Source organism: Sus scrofa, chromosome 6, assembly GCF_054392235.1.
Source record: "Sus scrofa isolate SSC_HxYL_T2T_F1_AM1 chromosome 6, Sscrofa_HxYL_maternal_Yorkshire_Landrace_v2.0, whole genome shotgun sequence".
Lineage (NCBI taxonomy): Eukaryota > Metazoa > Chordata > Mammalia > Artiodactyla > Suidae > Sus > Sus scrofa.
The window spans coordinates 142,970,973-142,995,311 of NC_139388.1; the positions used below are offsets into that span (position 1 = coordinate 142,970,973).

The 24,339-nt window shown below is 39.4% G+C and overlaps 1 protein-coding gene across 1 annotated transcript in view; it reads left to right on the forward strand.

Annotated features, from left to right (window-relative positions):
* The window catches only part of ERICH3 (glutamate rich 3), a 112,218-nt gene that overhangs the window by 18,550 nt on the left and 69,329 nt on the right, over positions 1-24,339 (forward strand). The window contains exons 2-5 of the mRNA XM_084964685.1: positions 14,396-14,489; positions 17,363-17,488; positions 21,524-21,595; positions 23,399-23,527. Coding sequence (XP_084820811.1) covers positions 14,396-14,489; positions 17,363-17,488; positions 21,524-21,595; positions 23,399-23,527 — 421 coding nt within the window. The remainder of the gene's footprint in view (positions 1-14,395; positions 14,490-17,362; positions 17,489-21,523; positions 21,596-23,398; positions 23,528-24,339) is intronic.

A 24,339-nucleotide genomic window follows, 5' to 3' on the forward strand; every position in this document is an offset into this window, starting at 1 on the left:
GGCTCTTCAAAAGGAACAAGGTCTATTTTTTTCAAAAAAATATGTTCCATTTTTGTGTGTAACTGGAACACTGGGCCCTGGTGAGTAGGACAAAGTCAATGCCCCCCTGGAGTTAATAGTATAAACAAAAGACAATTAAGGACCCTAGCTTTCTAACTTCCAAAAGATAGTGTTTTGATTTATATGACCCCTTCCCCAAGAGAGTAATGATTAACCACTTTTTGAGGAACAAATAAAAGTAGATTTTAAGTGTAGCCTCCTCGAGGAAGGTTTTCCTACCAATGGAAGAAGTTAAATATGGGAAGAAAGTACGCCTGGTGGAAGTTTTTAAGAAGTAGTTAGTTTTACCTATATAGTATTATTCCAGCTTGGGTCTAAAGTGATGATAGCAGGTCCTGTTATGGCTCAGCAGAAACAAATCTGGCTAGTATCCATGAGGACGCAGGTTTGATCCCTGGCCTCTCTCAGTGGCTTAAGGATCTGGCATTGCCGTGAGCATGGTTTAGGTTGCAGATGAGGCTCGGATCTGGTGTTGCTGTGGCTGTGGCATAGGCCAGTGGCTACAGCTCTGTTTTGATCCCAAGTCTGGGAACTTCCGTATGTTGCAGGTGCGGCCCTAAAAAGACAGAAAAAAATAAAATAAAGTGATGATAGGAGGGGAGGTGTATACTCAGTGGTAACTTCTGATATTCATTGAACATTTACTATGTGCTGGGTAAATCGCTAATGCTTTATCATACTGACTCCTTTGATGCTCTTTATGTTTCTGAAGTAGCACTATTATTATTTCCATTTTCAGAGGAAGATATAAGGCACAGGGAATTTAGGTACTTTGCCCCTGATTGCTCATCTACTAAATGATTTAGTTAAGATTCAAGCTCAGGAAATCAGACTAGAGAGGGCAAACTCTCAACAAAACCTCTGCCTCCTCAAGACACAGCAAGAGGATTTTGGTGTTAAAAGGAGAGTTGGAATAATCCGGTCATACCATTCCCTGCTTAAAACCCTTCACTGCTATCACGAAACCATGCAGTCCCAGGAACATGGGACATACCATCTAACACACCCTTCCTTTGATTTTTCCAACAGTTTTCCTTTTATTGAGCCAAAATATCGTTCCTGAACTTACGCTCAGCTCCTACCTTAGCATCTTTCACAGGCTCACCATTCCACTTATCAGATATCTCTCATGTCCTTCCTTCTCTAACCTGGGCTCTGCAGGACTGTTGTACCTTGTAGAACACAGTGCAGTTTAGTGATTAAAGCAGGACAGTCCCTGATTTGAATCCCAAATCTGCCTTTAGGTAGTTGTAAGCTAGTTATCTAACCTCTACTTCTCAGTTTACTCCTCCATGAAGAGGGAGGATAACCATACTTTGCAGGGTTGTTTTGAGAATTAAAATATACAGTGCATATTGTATAGAGTGTTTACTGTACCCTACAAAGAGATAGATAAAGGATCTATAAATTCTAGTGATACAAGTATTGATTTCTAGAACTTTCTACTGGTCACCTTCCCTCTAAACAGCTTCATTGTCTCCCTGAATTTGGATATTACTTTTCTATTAATGAATATTTTTTTAAGTGGCCACATTTTTGTTGTTGTTCTTATTCAAAGTCACCAAAGAAGAGTCTGGAGGCTCAAATCAGTTCCTGTAAAGAACTAGACACCCTTAGTGTCCCAGGCCCACTGAGTCCCCATATACTGTTTTCCTATTGCCTCATCTGTGAGCATTGCAAAACTATTTTGCCAGCAGTCAGCATAGTTTGGAGACTAGCTTTGTCTTTACTAGTCACTCCAAACCATCATATTAAGGCCATAAATAAAATAATATTATGCTTCACATCTGGCTGGTGTCATTAGAATAAGCTGAGAGAAATTATAAATCAATATTTAGCATACCTGCTGAGATCTGGCAGATTTGGATGCAAACAAAAAAAACGAGGAATATAATATAACATCATTTATACCATATCAGTTTAGTCACCCTGTATAAAGTGGCAGGCAGCAGAGACTCACGGTTTAATTTTAGTTGGCAAAGAGTTTTCTTATTAAGGGTTGGAAAATAATTGACCCTTAAATCAGTTCCTCTTCTGTACTGGTCTTCAGCTTTTTTCAAAAGTTTGATTGTTTGTTTTCCTGCCTCCCTTAGACTTTTTTGTTTGTTTTCCTGCCTCCCTTAGAACTTTTTCCTCTAATGCAATTTTGTGGCACACTACAAAAGGACTTATTTGACAAAAACAAAACAACAAAACTAATACTGTCAGCAAGATCATCCACACTGAACATTCTGCATCGAAAAAAAAAAAAAAAAAAAAAAAAGCCCAAGAGTTCCCATCGTGGTGCAGTGGTTAACGAATCCAACTAGGAACCATGAGGTTGCGGGTTCAATCTCTGGCCTTGCTCAGTGGGTTAAGGATCTGGCATTGCCGTGAGCTGTGGTGTGGGTCGCAGACGTGGCTCAGGTCCTACATTGCTGTGACTCTGGTGTAGGCCGGTGGCTACAGCTCTGATTAGACCCCTAGCCTGGGAACTTCCATATGCTGAGGGAGTGGCTCAAGAAAAGGCAAAAAGACAAAAAAAAAAAAAAAAAGCCCCAAATATGTAAAGCATATTTTTGAATCTCTTTTGTTATAGATTAAGTAATTATCCTGAAGCAGAAGAAATGTTGTGATTCTTACACATGGATTTTTTTAAAAGTGTATATGTTGAGGAATTGGATCAATAAATTTTGTTTCTATTAACTGATTGAGTCATTCATTCAGCACATTCTGACTGAGTGTTTACTGTGGGCATGGCTCTACATCACAACTTGTGAGAAGTATACAGGGAAGAATCTTATATGAATCTAAATGGAGTGACTAAACATGGATGAAAGAAATTCTGGTGGAAAGTAGCAAGACAAGGACCTTAGGAAAGGCTAGGGACAATTCTATGGGAATTGCTGTGACATTCTCATCTTCTTTGTGAGGCCTTTGCTCTGAGTTTACTGATGAGTCATGCCTACTTTTAGAACCTCTATTTCCTGAGTATAATCAGAGGGTATTGACTAAAACTTTCCATATGAATTTCTGTAATCCAAGGATGTGGTGGCTCCGGGTAAATCTATATCCAGACCAATAATAGATCATCCTCTGCAAGAAACACACACCATTTTACTTCACAGTGATAATAATTGTAAAGGGAAGAAGATGGAATTCTCCAGGGTCAAACCTCTTTTAAAAGGATAGAGTTAGAATTTTTTTGTTTGTTTGTTTGCCTTTTCCAGGGCCACACCTGTGGTATATGGAGGTTCCCAGGCTAGGGGTCTAATCGGAGTTGTACCTGCCGGCCTAAGCCAGAGCCACGGCAACAACGGATCTTTAACCCACTGATCAAGGCCAGGGATCGAACCCACAACTTCGTGATTCCTAGTCAGATTCGTTAACCACTGCGCCATGACAGGAGCTCCTAAAAGCATAGAGTTAGAATTTGACCTCAAGCCTCTGGCTCCAAATCTCATCCTTTTTAAATCTCATTCTTTTAAAATCTCATCAAGTTTACTTTGGGCACAGAGTGTTTGACAGAGATTTATTTGCCTTAAATAATTACAGGAAAATCACAACACCTCTTAAGAGTTAAGATGTCTGGTCACATGTTTTTAAAATTTCCTCACTTTTAAATTACAGGCATGCAGTTTTTATTGGTAGGAAGCTTTTTTCTGGTTATTAGTACTGCCTTCAGATAGAGAGGGTGTTTCAGTTTAGATTTTACGAACTTTGCTAAGACTCTTCTTCCTGAGATTCAAAATCTTCAACTTGTTTTGGGTGGCTTGAGTGGAATTCAGGGGATTCTTTTTTTTTTTTTTTGGTCTTTTTTGTCTTTTTAGGGCCACACCCATGGCATATGGAGGTTCCCAGGCTAGGGGTCTAACCGGATCTGTAGCCACCAGCCTACACCAGAGCCACAGCAACTCGGGATCCAGGCCGTGTCTGTAACTTACACCACAGCTCACAGCAACACCGGATCCTTGACTTGCTGAACAAGGTCAGGGATCGAACCTGAAACCTCATGGTTCCTAGTCAGATTCGTTAACCACTGAGCCATGATGGGAACTCCTCAGGGGATTCTTGCAAATCTTTTCTGGTGGACATTGAGAGGCATTTGGGTTGGTGGCCGGAGCTTGATTCTGTGTTAACTGTCATAAAAGCAGTCAAGCCACAATATCCTGTGATTTGTTTACTTGCCTTCCCAGTACAAGCTCTGGATATGTGAGTCACGGAAACATTTTGTCTGGCTAGAAGCCTGCTTGGCAGTGGAGATTTGATGTAGGCCCCCTTTGGACACTATCAAACTCTACAAATTGCATATTTAGTGACCTCTGAAAAGCAAAGCACCTCTCCATTAGGCTTCTCATCCTTAGTAATAAAACTGTGTTCACTCACCTAAATCTCACTTGATTCTGTTGAGCATAAAATTGTATAATTAGTTTTTCCAGATTGGTAGGTGAGTTGAACCTTTCATTTGTGATGATGAAAAAAGATATCTTGCGTAAAATTTCTTGATTGAAATGCTGCTGAAAAATGTCAATGTATTTATTGGAGGCATTATGTTCTTTTTGTTAGGGATAGGAAAGAGTTGAGTGGGAATATGAGCCCCTTTAGTCAGATATTACACACAGAAGATGAATTTCTGGATTAAAAGTATGTACAGGGTACTTCTGTATGTTGGCTCATATAATGAATTATTTTATTTATCCCACATGATATATCTTGTCACTTATTTTTAAGTTTAGTCAGTGGTATGCTGGTAAACTGGCTTTTCAGAAAGAAAAAAGGGCCCTGGTTTGTAGAGTTTGCCAATTTCTGTGGTGTAAATGCTCCCAGGATGGCCAATTACAAGCTAACAATAGCTTTCAGAATTCCTAAAATTTTAACCATTATCTCATGAGAGCTGATATGAGCAAGCTCCAACACACCACTGCTAGTGCCTTTTGAGTATACTTTTATATGCTTTCTAATTGTTTTATGCATAAAATCCTTTTCTCTAACCTCATTTTGAGGTTCTTAACAGTAGGGACCCTGCCATATTCTTCTTTATGCCTTATTTTTTTCTCTTCCCCAGATGCATCTGTGTATACGTAGTAGTAAGCAAGAACAGTAATCTATTTCATTAATACAAAGTGATTTTTTTTCACATTTGCATATTACTAATGTCTTTTGCAGGTTATAATCAATGGTATGTCATAGTAATTGGAAAATTTCTTCTAAATATTTTGTGTAATTGAATTTAATAACATATGTTAAGTGCTGAATAGTGTTTGACATGAATGTTATTACATACTGTGAGCAAATCTCTCTTTTCAAATATTAGATTCACCTAAAGCAAATTACCTCTATATGATTATCCTTATTGAGAAAAAAAATATAAATTATTTGAAATGCTCCTTGATGTATCTCTTGTTCTTTTGTTTTAGTGCTTTCATTTGGCACATGAAAATTAGATCAGCAAAGTAGGTTCCCATTTGTTTTGTCCATTTAGTGTGGCACCAATAATAGCCTTTCTCCATCTGGGAGGTGTACTTTTTGAAAGCAGGGACCATTGACGTGATTAATCCCTGAACAATATATATCACAGACCAGTCACCATCACATTCAGTGTCCCATTGTTTCTGCTCCCTACTGTTTGGCATGTATGTAAGAAAACCTTGTGGTCCCCAGAAAAATGGCCGCCAAAGATGTCCATGTCTTAATCCTCAGATTAATGTGAATATATTACTTTACATGGCAAGCAGGAATTAAGGTTGCAGAATTAAGGTTGCTAATCAGCTGATCTTAAAATAAGGGTGGACCCAGTGTGAGTAAGCACAAAGATCCCTAAATGGGAAGGGAAAGGAGGAGGCTGAAGAGCTAGAATCAGAGAGATGACATAGTAAGAAATTCTTGGCTGGCTTTGGCAATGGAAGGGAGCTAGGAGCCAGGGAATGTGGGCAACCTCTAGAATGTAGAAGGAAGAAAACAAGAATACTCCTTAGAGCTTTAGGAAGGAATTCAGCCCTTCTGACACCTTAATTTTAACCCACTGAGACCTACATTGGACTTCTGATATCCAAAACTATAAGATAATAAATTTGTGTCATTTTAAGTTTCTAGTATGCAATGGTTTGTTACAGAGCAATAGTAAACGAATACAAATTTCATTAATTCAGATAGGTTCAGTCATAATTTGGAGATAAATTAAACTGATTGTGTTAAAAATATTCTTTATATTCTCTCTGAACAAGTTTGCCAGGAAATTTGTAGTGTAAAGTTGAATGCAGAAATGTATATATATATATATATATGTATTTAGGAGAGTAGGATGATTTAAAGATTTCAGTACATTGTTTTTATGCTAGCGATATGGCTAATTATGAATGAAAGTAATGTATTTCTTAATTTTCATACGAAGAATTTTTATATAAAGTTTTCTTGTCTCTGTACTAAAAATTGGTGGAATTACATCTCTGTGAATCTTTAATGATTCACATTTCCCCATTATTATACCTAGAGTCCTCATCTCCACCTTAGCAAGTCCTTATGAGTGTGTTTCATTGTGACTTGGTGTATATTATCAGGAACAGGTTTTAGGTTACATAATCTTTGGCAAGAGACTTGACCTAAGTCTTATTTCCCTCATCTACAAAATGGAGACAGTTATGCCTTTTTTCTGGCCTCATGTTTGTATGCTCCTAAAATTCATATGTTGAAATCACAGCCCCCAGTGTGATGATATCTGGAAATGGGGCTTCTGGAAAATAGGTCATGAGGATGGAACCCTAGTGATGGGATTCGTGCCCTTACAGCCAGAGGCATCAGATAATTTGCCTCTCTGTTTCTCTGTGCCATGTGGCTGTCTATAAACCAGGAAGAGAACCTTCAACAAGAACCTGACCATGCTGGCCCCCTAATCTTGAACTTTCATTTTCCAGAACTGTGAGAAATAAATTCTTGTTGTTTAAGTCACTCAACCTATTCAGTTACAAACTTGCACAGACTAAGACAGAAATTGGTACCAAAAAGCAGGGTATTGCTATAACAACTATCTGAAAATGTGAAAACAGTTTTGGAACTGGTAATGGGTAGAAGGAAATTTTGAGACACCAATCCTTCCTCCCCAGCTTTATTGAGATATAACTGACAGAGAATATATTGTGTAAGTTTAAGGTATACAATGTGATGATTTGATACATGTATATATTGTAAAATGATTTGCACAGTAAATTTAGTTAATGCTTCCAGTATCTCAAATAATTTACCACTTTTTTTTTGTGTTGAGCTCCTTTAAGATCTACTTTCATAGCAATATTGGTTATGCAATATGGTATTGTTAACTAAAGTCACTATGCTGTACGTTACATTCTTAGAATGTATTCATCATTGATTGGAAATTTGTACCCTTTAATCAACATCTCACCCTTTTCCCCACCCCTGAGCCACTGGCAACCACCATTCTATTCTCTGGCTTTTTAGATCAACTTATGATACCATACAGTATTCGTCTCACCATCTGACTTATTTCACTTAACAGAATACCTTCAGAGTCCATCCATGTTGCCACAATGGCAGAATTTCCCCCGTTTTTATGGCTGGATAATATTCCAGCGAGTATGTATCAGACTTGCTTTATTCATTCATCTGTTGAAGGCTGCTTGTTTCCTTATCTTGGCTATTGTAAATAATGCTGCAGCGAACATGGGGGTACGGATACCTCTTTGAGATAGTGATTTTATTTCCTTTGAATATGTACTTAGAATTGAGATGCTAGATCATTTGATAATTCTATTTTTTATTTTTTGCGAAACCTCATACTGTTTTCCATAGTGACTGCTCCAATTTACATTCCTACCAACAGTGTACAAGGATTCCATTTTTTCCACATCCTCAGCAACAGCCATCCTGACAAATGTGAGGTAATATCTCATTGTGGATTTGATTTGCATTTCCCTGATGGCTAATGGCATTTGATGGCTTTTCATGTACCTGTTAGCCAATTGTATGTCTTCCCTGGAAAAATACCTGTTCAGGTCCTCTACCTATTTTCTAATTCAATTGTTTGGGTTTTTGATTTTGCTTTTGTTGTTGAGTTGTATGATCTTTATATATTTTGGATATTAACCCCTTATCAGATACATGATTTACAAACATTTTCTCGCAACAAGACTTTTAAAGATGATTCTGGAGAGGACTCAAAAGAAAAAGAGAGAGAGAGTTGGAGAGATAGCATCCATCTTCTAACATAGCATATCACGTCCGGCTGTGGCTCAGTGGTAATGAATCCAACTAGTATCCATGAGGACTTGGGTTTGACCCCTGGCCTTGCTCAGTGAGGTAAGGATCTGTCATTGCCACAAGCTGCCGTGTAGGTCGCAGAAGCGGCTCGGATCCTACATGGCTGAGGCTGTGGCACAGGCCAGCAGCTACAGCTTCGATTTGACCCCTAGCCTGGGAACATCCATATGCCTCAGATGTGGCCCTAAAAAAAAAAAAAAGATATGAAAGTGTAACATAGGACATCATGTTTGCAACACTGGTAGAAATATAGATGGAAAAGGCCATTCTTATAATGTCTCAATGTCTCAGACAGAAGTGAAGAATATGGAAACTGGAGGAAAGCTGATCCTTGTTGTAAAGTGGCAGAGAACTTGGCTGAATTATGCTACTGTTGGGTGTTTTGTAAAAGGTAGAGCAGTCAAGGCATAGGGAGGTTAAGTCACCTGGCCCCAGGTGTGGAGCTAGTCAGGGTGGAACCAGGATTGGACTGGAGCTGGAGTCTTAACTACTACATCCTTCTCTGTCCACAGAAGTAGACAGTGTGGGGACTGGCCTGATGGGAGAGGAGGGTGGGGTTCAAGTACACTACCAGCGACAAGAGATTCCTCTATCAGTGTGATCCTAGATAGATACCTTGGACTGAATCACAGTAAGCAATACTCTATTTTTGGAGTTTTTCCGTGTTAGGAAGATGGAAGCGCTGTAAGAGTTAGCTATTGCTCACTTTCCAGAGGCCTAAAAGAAAACAAATGAGACTATGTATGTGGAGCTGCTTTGTAATCTGCAAACTGGAAAGAATTATTACACTCCTTCCCCAGCTGAGGGCACAGTGCCTGGCAATGGGGACACTCAGATACTCAGCAACCACTGTGAAATAGTTAGCCTGTGACAGAAAGAAATCAAGTGCGTACTCACACACATACACACACACAATGTATGTGCATGCATACCTCCCCACCAGCTTGGGAACTCTGTGAGTGCAGTGTCTGTGCCATCCCTAAGCCCCTGGTGCTGTAGAGAATGTCCTGAAAATCATCAGTACTCAATAGATGTTTGTGATTAATATTACCATGCCTTTCCTTTTAGTCTGGGTTTTTATGGGATAGACTCACTCTTTGGAGGCCAATGGAGGGATTGATAGGAATTGATTTTATTACTTCAGAGCCCCAATGATATCATCTACATGGTGGGAGGCAGAGGTTTAAGGGTCAAGTGCTAAAATCAGGATGCAGCTGGGCAGGTGGCACTCCTAGTTACTCAACAGTTGCTCCTTAACACTCAGGCACCGCAGGGACAGGGAGGTGTGGATTGAGGGGAAACAGGAACCACCATAGAGACAGGGATGTTTTGTTTCCTGGTGGACAGTTTCCCACAGTGCATTGAGCCCGAAAGTGGGTTGTTCTCCACTCAGTGCACAGGGATTGGGTAAATAGTCTCATCTGTCCTGTAAAGAAGCCAACGGGTTAGACTAGTCTGGCCAGTTATTTATGGGCCTTTGTTTGAAGAGCATGGCTTTTGAGTGATTGTGTCACAGTGACCTGGTGGTTGCTGTGACCAGTGCAGCTGTTGATCTCATGGACGGGAGCAAGAGAGGATCACAGGACTGAGATAGTGTGACCAGGAAGTCCAGCTTTGACAACAGATGCAGACAGTAACTTACAAAGGGATTGGGGTACTCAAGGTGCAATACAATCCCAAGCCCAGCTGAGGGGACCTCATCTGGTCCAGGGTTGTGCTGAGTGCAAGAAAGAAATGTGTGTGAGTGTGTGTGTGTGTGTGTGTGTGTGTGTGTGTGTGTGTGTGTGTGTGTTTGAGAGAGAGAGAGAGAAACGGTGGCAGTGAGTGGAGAGGACAAAGGCAGAAACATCAGAAGAATGCTACTAAATCTAGGTGAGGTTGGGGCACTAAAGCTCTTGTAATTGAGTACAAGCAAGGGGAGGCTGCAAACCCATATGAAGCACATAAAAAGCAGAGAGAAAAGGATGGGACAGACTACGGTTGTGCCTGAGACATAGGATTACTACCATCACCCTGAAGGAAGCTTGCTGGGCAGAATGAGGGTGACATTTTTTTTTTTTTTTTTTTTTTTTTGTCTTTTTGCCGTTTCTTGGGCCGCTCCTGCGGCATATGGAGGTTCCCAGGCTAGGGGTCGAATCGGAGCTGTAGCCACCGGCCTACGCCAGAGCCACAGCAACGCAGGATCCGAGCCGTATCTGCGACCTCCACCACAGCTCACAGCAACGCCGGAACCTTCACCCACTGAGCAAGGGCAGGGATCGAACCCGTAACCTCGTGGTTCCTAGTCGGATTCGTTAACCACTGCGCCACGATGGGAACTCCAGGGTGACACTTTTATGTAAATACTGGACATATTTGCATTAGCTGCTGTCTTGGTTTGTTCAGGCTGCTATGACAGAATGCCATACGCTGGGTGGCTTAAACCACAGAAATTTATTTCTCACAGTTCTGGAGGAAGATAAGTTCAAGATCAGGGCATCAGCAGATTCAGTGTCTGGTGAGAATCTGCCTTCTGATTCATAAATGGCCATTCTTTTGCTATGTCCTCACTTGGTAGAAGGGCAGGGGAGCCCTCTGGGATCTCTTTTATAAGGGCACTGATCCCATTCATGGAGGCTCCACTCCCATGACCCAGTCACCTCTCAAATGCCACACCTTCTAAAATACCATCACATAGAAGGGGATGGGGTTTCAACCTGTGGATTTTAGGGGGAAACAAACATTCAATCCATAACAGCCATTTTACTAAATCTTTATATAATTTAGGTTAGTTTCTTGTTATCAAACAACTCATTTAACTAAAGTTCCAGTTAAAAAAATTAGGGCATTGTCTGAAAAAAATAAATGACTGAGCCTGGATGCACCCAGCTGGTTATTATTCATAGTCATGGAAGAAGATGCTTTACAAATGGCATCCCAACTAGGGACTTTCAATCTCCTAAACAGGGAAAGGTGAAACAACTGATCTGTACAAAGGTTTCAACTCACCCAGATCTAGTCCACCTGTCAGTAAGACTGGAGGGGCCTCACACACATACATGCTCTTTCAGTAAGTGCCTGAGAGAGCAAAATTAGAATGAGGTGGTACCAGAGGACCTTAGGTCCTTTAATACTGGCTAAGGACCTAAGTATTAAAAAGGTTTCAACATTTGAATTAAAGGAACAGAATATTATACAGTCAATAGAGAAGTTGAGGTCCACATTTCCTAACTTTGTGGTTTTTTTTTTTTTTTGGTCTTTTTGCCTTTTCTAAGGCCACACCCACGGCATATGGAGGTTCCCAGCCTAGGGGTCTCATTGGAGCTGTAGCTGCCAAGCCTACGCCAGAGCCACAGCAACGCAGGATCTGAGCTGTGTCTGCAACCTACACCACAGCTCACAATAACGCTGGATCCTTAACCCACTGAGCAAGGCCAGGGATCGAACCTTCAACCTCATGGTTCCTAGTCGGATGATGGGAACTCCCACATTTCCTAACATTTTGACCCTACTTTATTTACTCAAGGTTTTAGTATTCACAGTTCTTCCCAAAATACTGATTTTTTTAAAACGTATGCTTGAAAAACAGACAGAAGACGATATATGATCACAGTCTAATGATTTACCTTAAAAATATGTGAACTGTGGGATCATGATTGTTAGGACTGAGAGACACCTGCTCACCTTTCTGAAATGAGTTGCTGAAAAGGTATTCTGAGATTCAGAAAGGGTAAGGGATACAACATTGACCTTTCGGAGACAGGAAACCTTTGATGAACTATAAGACACCAAGACAGTTCATTTAAAAGATGGTTTCAAAGCATTATCCAGAGTTGGTTTTGTATGTGCATTACTGAAGCCCTCAGGTTGTCTTTCTGCGTAAGCCCAGTGAAATAATGGTTTCCGCAGTTGTTCATGTGTCTGCAACTCTCATGTGGCACCTTGGCTCCCGGGCTTTGTGACTGCTTTCCAGTCTCTTTTGAGGACAAAATTAAACTTTCCTTACCGTTTGACAGCATGAAACTTGCCTGAGATGGGCATTAAGGAGAAAAGAGACTGGAAAAGGTCACTGATACCATCTCCAGTGCAAAGAGCTAAATAAAATTGTTGCTAATGACATTTGCTTGGTCCTTGCTCTGGTCTCAGATTAAGTTAAGGATCAGTTGCTTATAAACTGTATAGATTATAAATCTTGGTTGCAGGTAATAGGGTGTGCATTTTTTAGGGTAACTTTATATTAGAGCTGTGTTTAGGCTTGTGTGTTCTCTTTCTCTGCCTCTTTCTCTTTCTTTGTTTCTGTCTCTGTGTCTGTCCGTATATACATACACTCACATTTATGTATGTGTATAATGTGTGCATACAAGTATATTTACATGCATATGTATATGTGTACCTACTTTTGTAAGATAATAATAAAGGATAGGTTAAAACTTGGAAAAAATAGCTTCGAACTTTTATTTATAGACTTATATTGACCATCTACCATGGTATATAGCATGTAACTAAGGAAACAGTTTATCCGCCAATGAATGGCCAACAGAGACCTGCTGTATAGCACCAAGAACTCTACCCAATATTCTGTGATGGTCTATATGGGAAAGGAATCTGAAAGAGAATGGTTGTGTGTACAGGTATAACTGAATCGCTTTGTTGTACAGCAGAAATTATCACATTGTAAATCAACTATACTTGAATAAAACTTTTAAAAATGAAAAAACAATAAAAAGAAAAAATGAAAGACTCTAAAAATCAACAGAAATCCATGAAAAAAAGTATTTTGGTTCTCAATGTGGAATTAATGAAAATGTCTAAATCTATAAACTGCTGAGCTTAAACTTAGAAATTTGTACCAGTTAAGAATGAACCCCAAACAAAATGGTGCCTTTGTGTGTTGAACACATCATTATTGAGATACATAATAAATAACATCAGTAGGGACACCAAGAATAATTTGCCATCCTGGTCTTCAAATCTAGCAGAGGTGTTGGAGGAGGTCATTGAAACCATGCAACCACTTCAGGCTGGACCTGGGAAGTCAGAGGCCCCTCCCCCCTCCCCTGTTTTTGGAATATATGTTCTGCCCACCGTTCCCACAGTGGGAACCATTTTCAGGGGTGCAATCTTGAGAGAGTAATGTGCTGTTGAAACCATCAGGACCTTATACATGACTGGGCCCAGTCAGGCCTCTATATAAACTTTTAAGATTCTAGTGGGAAAGTGCAGAGATCTACTAGTCTTGCAACTGCCCAAGATAAGCCTCTTAGGTAAGTTCTCCTGCTTATTAAACGTGTCGCTCTCCAATCTGCAATGGCTGCCTCTTTTTCATTCTTCCCTTGCTCTCCGTGTGTGTGGGCCAGTTTGTGAACCTACAGGAGTAGACTAAGGAATGAACAATAACATATTATATGAATATGTAGTGAGTATTGTAATGGATAGTATAATGGATATGCATTATGGACGGATATTGTAATGGATCTCAAGGTCTTAGAGGAGCAGAGTGAGAGGTAGCACAGCACACCTAGTTTGTGTCGGGGATGTCTCCTGGGAGAAGAGATGTGCATCACAGGTGTTCTCCATTAGCTAATACCTGGTAAAGGGGAGGCCTTCCCTGTAGAGGGGCTGTATGTACCTTGTATCCTGAAGACAGGAGGGAATTTGTTCAGGGGACACAAGTAAATCTGAGTTCCTAGAATTTAGGGTGTGTAGCAAGAGGCTGCAGAGTCCTCTGAAGGAACCCCTACTTTTCCATCAGACTTCTTCCATGAAGACTTTCTCAGTGGTCAGAGTTGGTGGTTAGTCTCCTTATCTGTGTTCCTAAGGCTTTTTGCATATTTCTGTTACTGGATTTTTCACAACCAATTTAATTGTTCATGTCTTATTTCTATACTTGTCCATGGGCTAAAACAGCATCAGGACTGTCTCCCAGTTGTTATCAAACCTAGAAAACAGTAGGCATACAATACCTTTTCATTAAACACATATGTGAATGACTGGCTGGCTGGATGAGAGAATGATAATGTACAGTTGGGGGATGATAGGGTCAAGAATTGCCTTGGTTATCAAGCAACACTTTACAAATCCTTATGGTTTCATTTTTGTGTTCCAGATTACTTGCAGCATATAATAGCCTTACCGATAAACACCTGGCTGGATATTTTAACAACACAAGGATAAGGCGGCATCTCTTAAGATCAGGGCTGGTAAGATTTGGTTTGCTTTCTACCTGCCCTCTTGTTTCATTAAGTCCCATAATTCTCTATATTTTCTGGTTTCCTCTTCGAGCTTATCGGTGACATCTTTTCCCTTCCCTCGCTTTAGAAAAATTACTTACTTTCCAAGGCTCTGGTTTATCTATTTGAGGCTGTGTTTTTCAAAAGATAGGAAGAGAAGTCATGATGATGCTAAGGCAAGCAACTTATATTGAGAAAAATCCCTATGAGTTTTCAATAGCATATTTCATTTGTTTATTTACTCATTTATTCATCACATATTTATTGAACTTATTGTACAAACTAGGAACTATTAGGGAGGTTAGGGAATAAGGATAGAGAAAATTTTACTGTCCTCAGAAAAAAATATTGTTTTTAATAATCGCAGGATATGGCGTGGAAGAAATAAACAGTTCAAAATTTTGCCTTTAAATTTTTACAAACTCTTTCATTTTCTGTAATGGTTTATTGATAAATTAGTGCCTTTCATTAGCTTCAAAACTATCATTTCCACAAAGTTTCCACTTCTCTAAATGTCTATAATGAGAAAGCCTTTTAAAAATGCTATAGTTTTCTGTTCGAAGTAAGGAGTATGGTTATAGAAAAGTGTGACTAATGATTTTAGCTGTTTACTTTCTTAAAACATGGTAGGTTTCCTTAACTCTTGTTGCCATGGAGTTGAAAGGATATGCATTACATTTCTAATTGTTTATGTGCTTGGCACTCTGTCTGGGTAGATCTCAGAGAACTTGCTTTTTGTCTCCTGGGGCTTTATTATCAGACAGACCTGGCTGAAACCTTGCTCTGCCATTTACTACGCAGAATTGTCAGCAAAATGCACCCTGACATTCTCAGCTCCAGCTTCTTCAATTGAAGGAAGATAATAAAGATAATGATACCCAGCCCCCAGGATTGTTGTGACTATTAGAGATGTGTAATAAATGCTGGTTGTGATTATTGAGGTTACTATTAACACTACTTCTTTGGATAACAGTCTCAGCTTCATATATAAATGGGAACACCTTGGAGTTCCCTAGTGTCCGTCAAAGATCTGGCACTGTTGCTGCTGTGGCTCAGGTCACAGCTGTGGCATGGGTTTGATCCCTTGCCTGGGAACTTCCACATGCTGCAGAGGTGGCCAAAAATAATGAATGAATAACTAAATGGGAAGGATTTTGTATTTATTTATCAACATCATGAACTAGCACTTATTATTATCAAGCACATTGATTATGGGCATGGCAATTCAAACAAGAATACATTCTTTTCTCTAAGGCGGTTGTTCACACATAGTCCCTGAATCAGGAGTATTCAGTGTCACCTGGGAACTTGTTAGAAAATGCACATTCTAGAGCCCCAGATCTGTTGAGTCAGAAACTGTGTGGTGGGGTCCATCCATCTTTTTAAACTTGTCTTCCAGGTGATTCTTCAGGTGCTGGTTCAAGTTTAAGAACTTCTGCCCTATAGGAGCACCTAGTTGGGGAGATTAGATGCTCCTTGAGGAGCAAACAATAGCAAGTGCAGTGCTAAGGGGGCCATAGGATGTTCCCAACAGTTTTTCCCAACTGGATAGATGTGCCATGATTTCCAATGGACAACACATTTCAAAAACTGTAACTGAGTGATTTGTAATTCCAAGCACACTTGCTACAACCACACTCCTTTCTTCTATTAGAAAATGCATTCATAAAAAAAAAAAATGATCTGGAGTTCCCATCATGGCTCAGTGGAAACGAATCTAAGTAATAACCATGAGGATGTGGGTTTGATACGAGGCCTTGATCAGTGAGTTAAGGATCTGGCGCTGCCGTGAGCTATGCTGTAGGTCTTGGACATGGCTTAGATCCCGTGTTGCTGTGGCTGTGGTGTAGGCCGGCAACTATAGCTCTGATTAGACCCTTAGCCTGGGAATGTCCATATGCCGCAGGTGCGCCCCCCGCAAAAGATGATCAGTAACCAGTCACTTGTACACAGCTCTACAACTCTAGCTCATCTCAGCACTCCAATAAGTTGCAACCACAGTGCTAAAAAGCTAGTTATCAAAATTAAGAAGTATGTGGACTTTAGGTGTGAAAGAACAGAGTTTAAATAAGTGAAAAGGAGCAAGATGAATATTCAGGAAGGATGACATCCTCAGTTTAGAGAAGATGCAGGAAAATACAACAGAAATGCCCATAGAAAGGAATAAAGGAAAAGAAAAATGTAAATAAAAAATCAGCAACTACCACTCCTGGGACTCGGCCATGATATCGCTTGAAATCAATTTGAATTATTTTATATTTACAGTCGTGCATAATCTGAAAATACCTGAATCACAGCAAATTGAATTACAATTCTGGGCTGGAGAGTGGAAGAAACAGTGTGAAAACAGAGTAATGAAACAAATTACTTTAAAAACATACTGATCAGAGCCTCTGTAGCTTACATTTTTTGCCCTTCAGAGTATTTCCTGTGAGATCATCAGTCCTGTGATCACTGCTCCTATTCATTGTTTCAAGGTAGCACCCCATCCCTTCTTCCCAAATGTGTTCCAAAAAAGAGAAATGAAAAGAACACCTGGGTTCCATCAAGGGAAAGTTGTTACTGTAATGAAAACCTTGTTTTAAACGTCAAGAGCACCACCTGTATGTGTTTTCACAATGATGGGTATATGAAACTGCCTTTCTCTTTTTTTACCTCATGAAATATTCATTATAAATGAAAGTTTATCAACCATGGTACTATACTCCGTTAGGCTTAAAAGACACTGCCTCTTTCTCCGTCTGTCTGATTGACTGTCTGTCTCTCTGGCTCTCTCCTATAGGCAACTAACAATACATTTTCTACTTTGTATTTCTATGTAATGTTTTATTTATTCATGACAGATCACAAGAAATGGAAGAATACTTTCTGAAAAGGAATACAAACTAAATATCATGAAGAGGGATCACCAGAAATACATCCGGGAATGCTTAGCCCAGGCTATTTTCCATAAGGTTCTTGATATGGAGGTACAAGTATTAACTGTTTTCTTTACAGTTGATATTTTCTAATATGATAATTAATAGTACTTTCTGTACCAAAGGAGAGGAGTTCTTCCTATTTTTCATTTAAAAGGAGTGGAACAAGGTCATCTGAGAAATATATCTATCTAGGTAGTGAGGGGACAAGATGCTGAAGTAAGCATTTTTCCATTTCAGTTAGGGAAGAATATGGACATTATTATAAATTTTGTGATATTTAATTTAACAAGTGTAGATTTTTTAATCCGTAATGGCTACTCTAAAACATACCAGACCTCACCATCTGTACCTCAATTTCCATTTGCTAAAAAAAAGGTGACAATCTGTTTAAATATCAGTAATGCTACTGTCATGAATTATTTCAGATTTGTTATTCTTTTAAGACCCTGAAGCTCAGGGCGTATGCTACGTTTCAGGGAACAGTCACTGAAACATCTGTTGTCCCTCCTACTTTAGGTCAAATTGGTCAGCCTAGATTCACAACCCAAGCATCAGCAACTTTTTTTTTTTTTTTATCTGACATGGTATTTTTAGTAGGATATCTAGCTAACTTGATAAATTATTTTAGCCTTGCTCCATGGAACTTTCAGCGTCATGCATCAACACAGTTTTAATGTCTGTGAATAAGCATGTCACTTCTTGATTTGACCATGTAGCCGTAAATCAGAAAACTCGGCTCATAAAACCATTGACCTGTAGGTGCAGTAAACATTTATGAACAACTGTAGAATCATCAGTAAGCCAATAGGAAGTGTACTGCCACTGAAAATACTTGTTATTATGTGACTATTAAATTGAGCAAGTATTGCATTTACTTCAGATGTGCATGATCTGTTAATTTAGGAATTCATTTTGTGATTTATATCATGTGCATGAATTACATAGAATTATTATTTATGACCCTACTCCAGTTCCCTTCTTATAAAAGTATTTTTTGGAATTTCACAACTAATGTTTAGAAAATAGTAGTGTAAAATTAATCTATACATAATTTCAAGCTTAATTAGTAGGCACCAATTTCTGTATTAGTCTTGAATCCCTGAACCTTGGTCTTCCAAAATTTCATATAACAGACACATAATAATTGTTAAATATGCTATTATTAAAGAGTCTATATGTATTTTGTTTGTTTGTTTCGCCTGAGGCATGTGGAAAGTCCTGGGCTGGGGACTGAACACTTGCCACAGCAGTGCCAACACCAGATCCTCCCTCTGAGCCACCAGGGAGATCCAAGAGTCTTTATGTATTCTTAAAGTTTGAAGTAAATATCTTATATAAATGTTATTATGTAAAATATTTAATTATATATATTTTAATATAATTTAAAAATAAAATATTTCTAAATTGTCACATTTGCCTCACATCAGTTTATGCTGATGCTGTTTACTAATGTTGTTGTATTAATATTCATGTATTCATTCATGCAATAAACATTAATTGCAGGCTTACCATGTACCAGTATGGGGCTGTGTGATGTAGCCGCAAGATACAATTTTTTAAAAAAATGCTGTAGAAAGAGATCAAATGCTAGAAGAGAGGAAAAAACAGACTGAGCTCAGAAAAGCAGGGAATGATGACTTGTCTCTGTGAGAGTCAGAGGAAGCTGAACAGAGGTTCTGCACTTTGAACTGAACCTAGAGTGAGACTCAACATGCAAGCACGAGAAAGGCATTCCAGAGAATGCAGGTATCGGGTACGAAGTTACAGAGGTGTGAAGGGACCTTGTGGATGGAAAGGAAAGCTCACTGAGGCCAGACTGCACTGTCGGTTGGTTGAAAGAGTGGCAGGAAGTGATACTCTCCAATAAGTAGGGGCCTCGTTTCTGGAGGCTTTCCGTTCACAGCTACGTTTGGAGTGTAGGTGATGAGGCGATGAAACATTTTTCAGCAGGGGAGTGAAATAAATGAGCAGAGCCGTTTTAGAAAGATGATGTTGCTAAAAATGTGGAAGATGGATTAATGAGGTGGAAAAGATTGGAGGTGGGAGGTCAATTAGGAAGCTGTTGCCAGAGGGTGTGGGCTGACGGCAGGAGGGGAAATGCTGGAGCGATGCAGCTGTCCATGGAGATCTGGACCAGGAGGGCGAAGGAGGCACCCAGAGCTGCTCCGAGGCTTCCGGCTTGGGGTGTGCATTGTAGGAGATCAGGAACAACAATATGGGCCAGAAAAGAGCCTCATGTGGTGGGAAAACCTGATCAAATGGTGGCCTGGGAACTAGGAGAGTCTCACAAACTGAAGAATGGTTAAATAAGATGACTACTAGGAAAATAAAAGAAATCACCTTTGACCTGGAGGACAGAGATGTCAATGGCCTTGGTGAAAGTAGTTTCAGGGATGGAAAGAAGAGTGAGGGTGGGAGCGGGTGACTGTGGTGAGTTGAGAATAAATGGAAGATGATGGATAGTGAATTTAATAACGTTTAGTGATAGGTGGATGAGTTAAGAGGAAAGAAGGAGAGAAAAAAGGTTTTAAGAAGAGGATTGATGATACCCAGGAAGGAATGATTTGAGTCTGCAGAGTCCCAAGACAGCAGGAGGGGATCAAGATCTGAGAAAAAACACTTTTTAAAAGAGCCAGTAAATCAGATATTTTCAAATGGATCTGAATGATTTTAAAGCAAATTGTAAGCAGATCATTTAGGTGAGGTTTATTTTTTTGTTTGTTTGTTTGTTTGTTTGTTTTTGTCTTTTTTTTGCTATTTCTTTGGGCCGCTCCCACGGCATATGGAGGTTCCCAGGCTAGGGGTCCAATCGGAGCTGTAGCCACCGGCCTACGCCAGAGCCACAGCAACGCGGGATCTGAGCCGCATCTGCAACCTACACCACAGCTCACGGCAACGCCGGATCGTTAACCCACTGAGCAAGGGCAGGGACCGAACCCGCAACCTCATGGTTCCTAGTCGGATTCGTTAACCACTGCGCCACGATGGGAACTCCTAGGTGAGGTTTATTTTTAAGTTACATAATTAATATATTCCTGAAAAATCAGAAAACACAAGAGATCATAAAAAAGAAAAAGAACCCTATGTAATCTCTCCTCTCAGGGATAACAGCTGTTAATATACTCAGATTTCCTCTTAGTCTCTTGCCTATTCATATATATATATATATATATATTTTTTTTTTAACTTAATGGCCACACTCATGGCATATGGAAGTTCCTGGACCAGGGATTGAATCCGAGCCACCTGTTGTGTCTCCACAGCTACCAGAGCTGCTGTAGTCAGATTCTTAACCCACTTCGCCACAGCAAGAACTCCCCTAGTCATATTTAGACATAATAAAAACATGCTATGTTGTGAGAGGAACACGGTTTTTTTTGGGGAAAAAAGCCAAACAGGAAGTTAGTGTCAGACCAAGGTTCAAATTACAGTTCTACCACTGACTAGCTGTGTGACCAGAGGCAAGTTCATGATCGTCTCTCTGCCTCCAATTCTTCATTGGTAAAATGATCCTGTTTAGCAATTGGAATTGTTCCCAAAGCACTTGCCCAGCACAAGGACGGGCACCCAGTGTGAACTCGATCAATACAACCATATTTCTGTGCAATTCTGCATCCTACTTTTAACGGCATGACATGCAGTTTCCATTTTTTAAACAAATCTTTATGAACCTTATCTTAATAATTTTATTCAATTGTGTGGATGTACTTAACCATTCCCTTTAAAGTTTATATTGCTTCTGAATTTTTGCTTTGAAGGAAAAACAAAAAAACCATTTAGACAGCATCTTGTGCATAAAACATTTTTTTTCTATTATTCAGATTTTGCCCTAGGTTTAGAAGTGAAATTTATTGGTTATAAGTAGAAACACTTTTAACTGCTTAATGTATGTTAGGAATTGGCTTTCCACAGAATTGTACCAATTTATATTCCCACTTGCACACTTATACAGGTGATTCTTTTTCATCTCAATGACAAGAGGGGTCATTGAGAATATAGTGAGCTGCTGGGATTATTTTCCCCTAAAAAACTCTTTGCTATAATTGTTATGATTCTTTCTTCCGCTCTTTCCTATATGCTTAGCGTTACCATCAGCTTGAAATTAAAAAGAAACTGGAGACCTTGGCTAGGAAGGAGCGAATTCAGAGATTTAAGGTAAGGAGTTAATGTAACTCTTTTACCTCATAATATTATTTCATGATTTTGAAGGCCAGTGGTACTATTATTATTGAAGTTCCATGGGGGCAATTTATTACGGAGTAAGACATAATTGAGGTCAAAGGTTGGTTCCGCCAAGCTTAAATCTTGGCCACTATTATTATGGAAGATTGTGACAAAATAGGAATTTGCCATGTAAGAGAAATCGTATAAGGCACAAGTCATTCAAAGAAAAACTTTAAGACATTCTTTTCAAGTTTGGAATTTTGCTTTTGTGTTTACTTTGTTGATTTGTGATAGAAACCAAAAGATTTGTTTGTCATAGGAAGGTAAAAATAGATGGTGACGTTCCCAGTGTGATGGGAAACCGGGCATTTTAAGAACTATCCAATGGTAGATTGTCATGTGAACATGATCCTTGAAAATATATGGTAGGAAAGATCTGCATTAGCAATCAAAAGCTTAAGATTCAGACATGTTGTGAAGGCATTTTAAAATTCCTTGTTTTCTACTTTATTTAAATCAAGAGATGAGAGATTCAATTAGGCATGTTTGCAAGGTTTCAGTTCAGGTTGGCAGTTTTACTCAGTTTCTTGAGCCATTTAAACCCGCGTGATGTTCTTCATTTTCTGTGTTGTGTTAACAAATGTGGGGCTTAAGACACGTTTCACAAACTGATGAATGTTCGTAAAACTTCTGTAGAATAACTTGCCATAGGAAACAGTAATTTTCCTTCCTGCCTGATAGACTCAAATCTATTTTATCTAGTCAAAAGTTATTCCACACAAAAGCGTTGTTAATTAATAGAAGATACGTCAGTTTTTCAAGATCAGAAAAAGTTGGTGTGTGGAGTTTTGTGGTTAAATCAACTTTGCCAATCGTCCTGTATCAAGGACTTGAGTTCCAGATTCTCAGCAGATAAATTGAGTTCTATAATTCATCTGCTGAAATGTTGATGGAGAAAACGGGTACTGGAAATAAAGGGTGACTAGCACTGCCTGAAACTGTACTCTATTCACTCTCACCCAGATTTCCAGGCACACTAACCAGGTACATGGGCATGTTACAGCATTGGCAGAAATTCCTCATAGACATTCCATTTCCTCCCTGTATAATTTTTATTCGTAACAGTTTTCACCTATAGCTGCACTTGGCAAAAGACCTATGTTTTAGGTCCCCTTTATGTAATATATAACCCTTTGTGGATGGCATTATTTAATTATTTTTCAGGCAGACAAGTCATACTTTCCTGTAGTCTCTGCCCATCAGAAAAGTGAGGGACACAGTACTTCTTGTAGTGATCCACTTAAAGCAGATGAAATAATATTCTTTTTTTTTTTTTCTTTTTAGGGCCCCACTCGAGGCATATGGAAGTTCCCACGCTAGGGGTCGAATCAGAGTTGCAGCTGCTGGCCTACACCACAGCTCGTGGTACTGTAAGATTCTTAACCCACTGATTGAGGCCAGGGATCCAACCCATGTCCTCATGGATACTAGTCAGGTTCGATTCCACTGAGCCACAATGGGAACTCCTTAAATAATATTCTTGCTAAAACTAAGGACACACTGCATTTGTAGCTATTACTTGGAGGACAGCTATTTCTTTGGATAAAGCACACCCAGTTTCCCGCCTGTCACGGCCACACCCAACTCCCAAGTCCAGCTATGGAAACGTCTCCTGGCTAGGAGAAGATGGTCCTGAGAAGGAACACTTTTGAAAAAAATGAGGAAGTACTTCTGACAGGCACTAACTAGATTACTAATCATGCATTAATTTGTTAAATTATTTTCTTATTCTAGGGAGAAAACACAAGATGGACTATAGAAAATAACATGCCAATCCTGTCTCCCCACCCCCCTCTTGGTCCCAAGACGAACCGCAGCCATGGTGTTCTGGTTGATGAAGGGCATTCCTGTCCAATAACACAGGTGACTCATATTCAACACTCTAACCTCTACCATGCCAACTAATTAATTTATGATTTCTTATTACGCTCAGAAAGAATACTCTCTGGGTATCATTCTAGGAATCTTACTGGATGAAAACACAAGTCTTTTATCCGTTCACCATTGTCTCTACTGAATGTCTCACCTTCAATCAATATTACCGCTGTCAAATCCGTTTTGGTACTGCTAGATGAGTTTTCTTACATGCCCAAATACCTTCACTGGCTCTATGTCACCTATAGAAAAGCCCAGACTCTTGCACCTGACATTTAAGACCCCAAGATATGACATCAATTTAGCTCTCCTAGTACTTTTCCTCACAATTACCCTTTAGCACCCTACAATGTAGCACAATTGAACTGCTGGTGTTCCATATATGTTCTATATTTTTTGACCTCTGGATTTGTTCTTGCTGTTTCTTCTACTCTCACCTTCTCTGTAAACTTCTTTATGCACACAAATTCAGTGATACTGAACATGTTGGGCCAGATACTTATATTTGAACTTCTTTTATCAAAAGTGTGTGCACATACTCTAAAAATAATTATAGTATAGAAATTCTATTTAAAGAAATTTCGCAATGACATTTCATTCCAGTTCTATTATCTATAACCTAGGAGTGGCATTTGCATGAAGGAAGGTAAGGCAGCTTGAAACAATATAGATACAGGAAAAGATTTGCAAAATATTTGCTGGAGGTCGATGGTTTAGGTTGTAAATGAATCGCTTGATTACATCTTTATTCCTGCTTTGTGTGGCCTAATCTATTTCCTTGTTAGCATGGATTTTTCTTT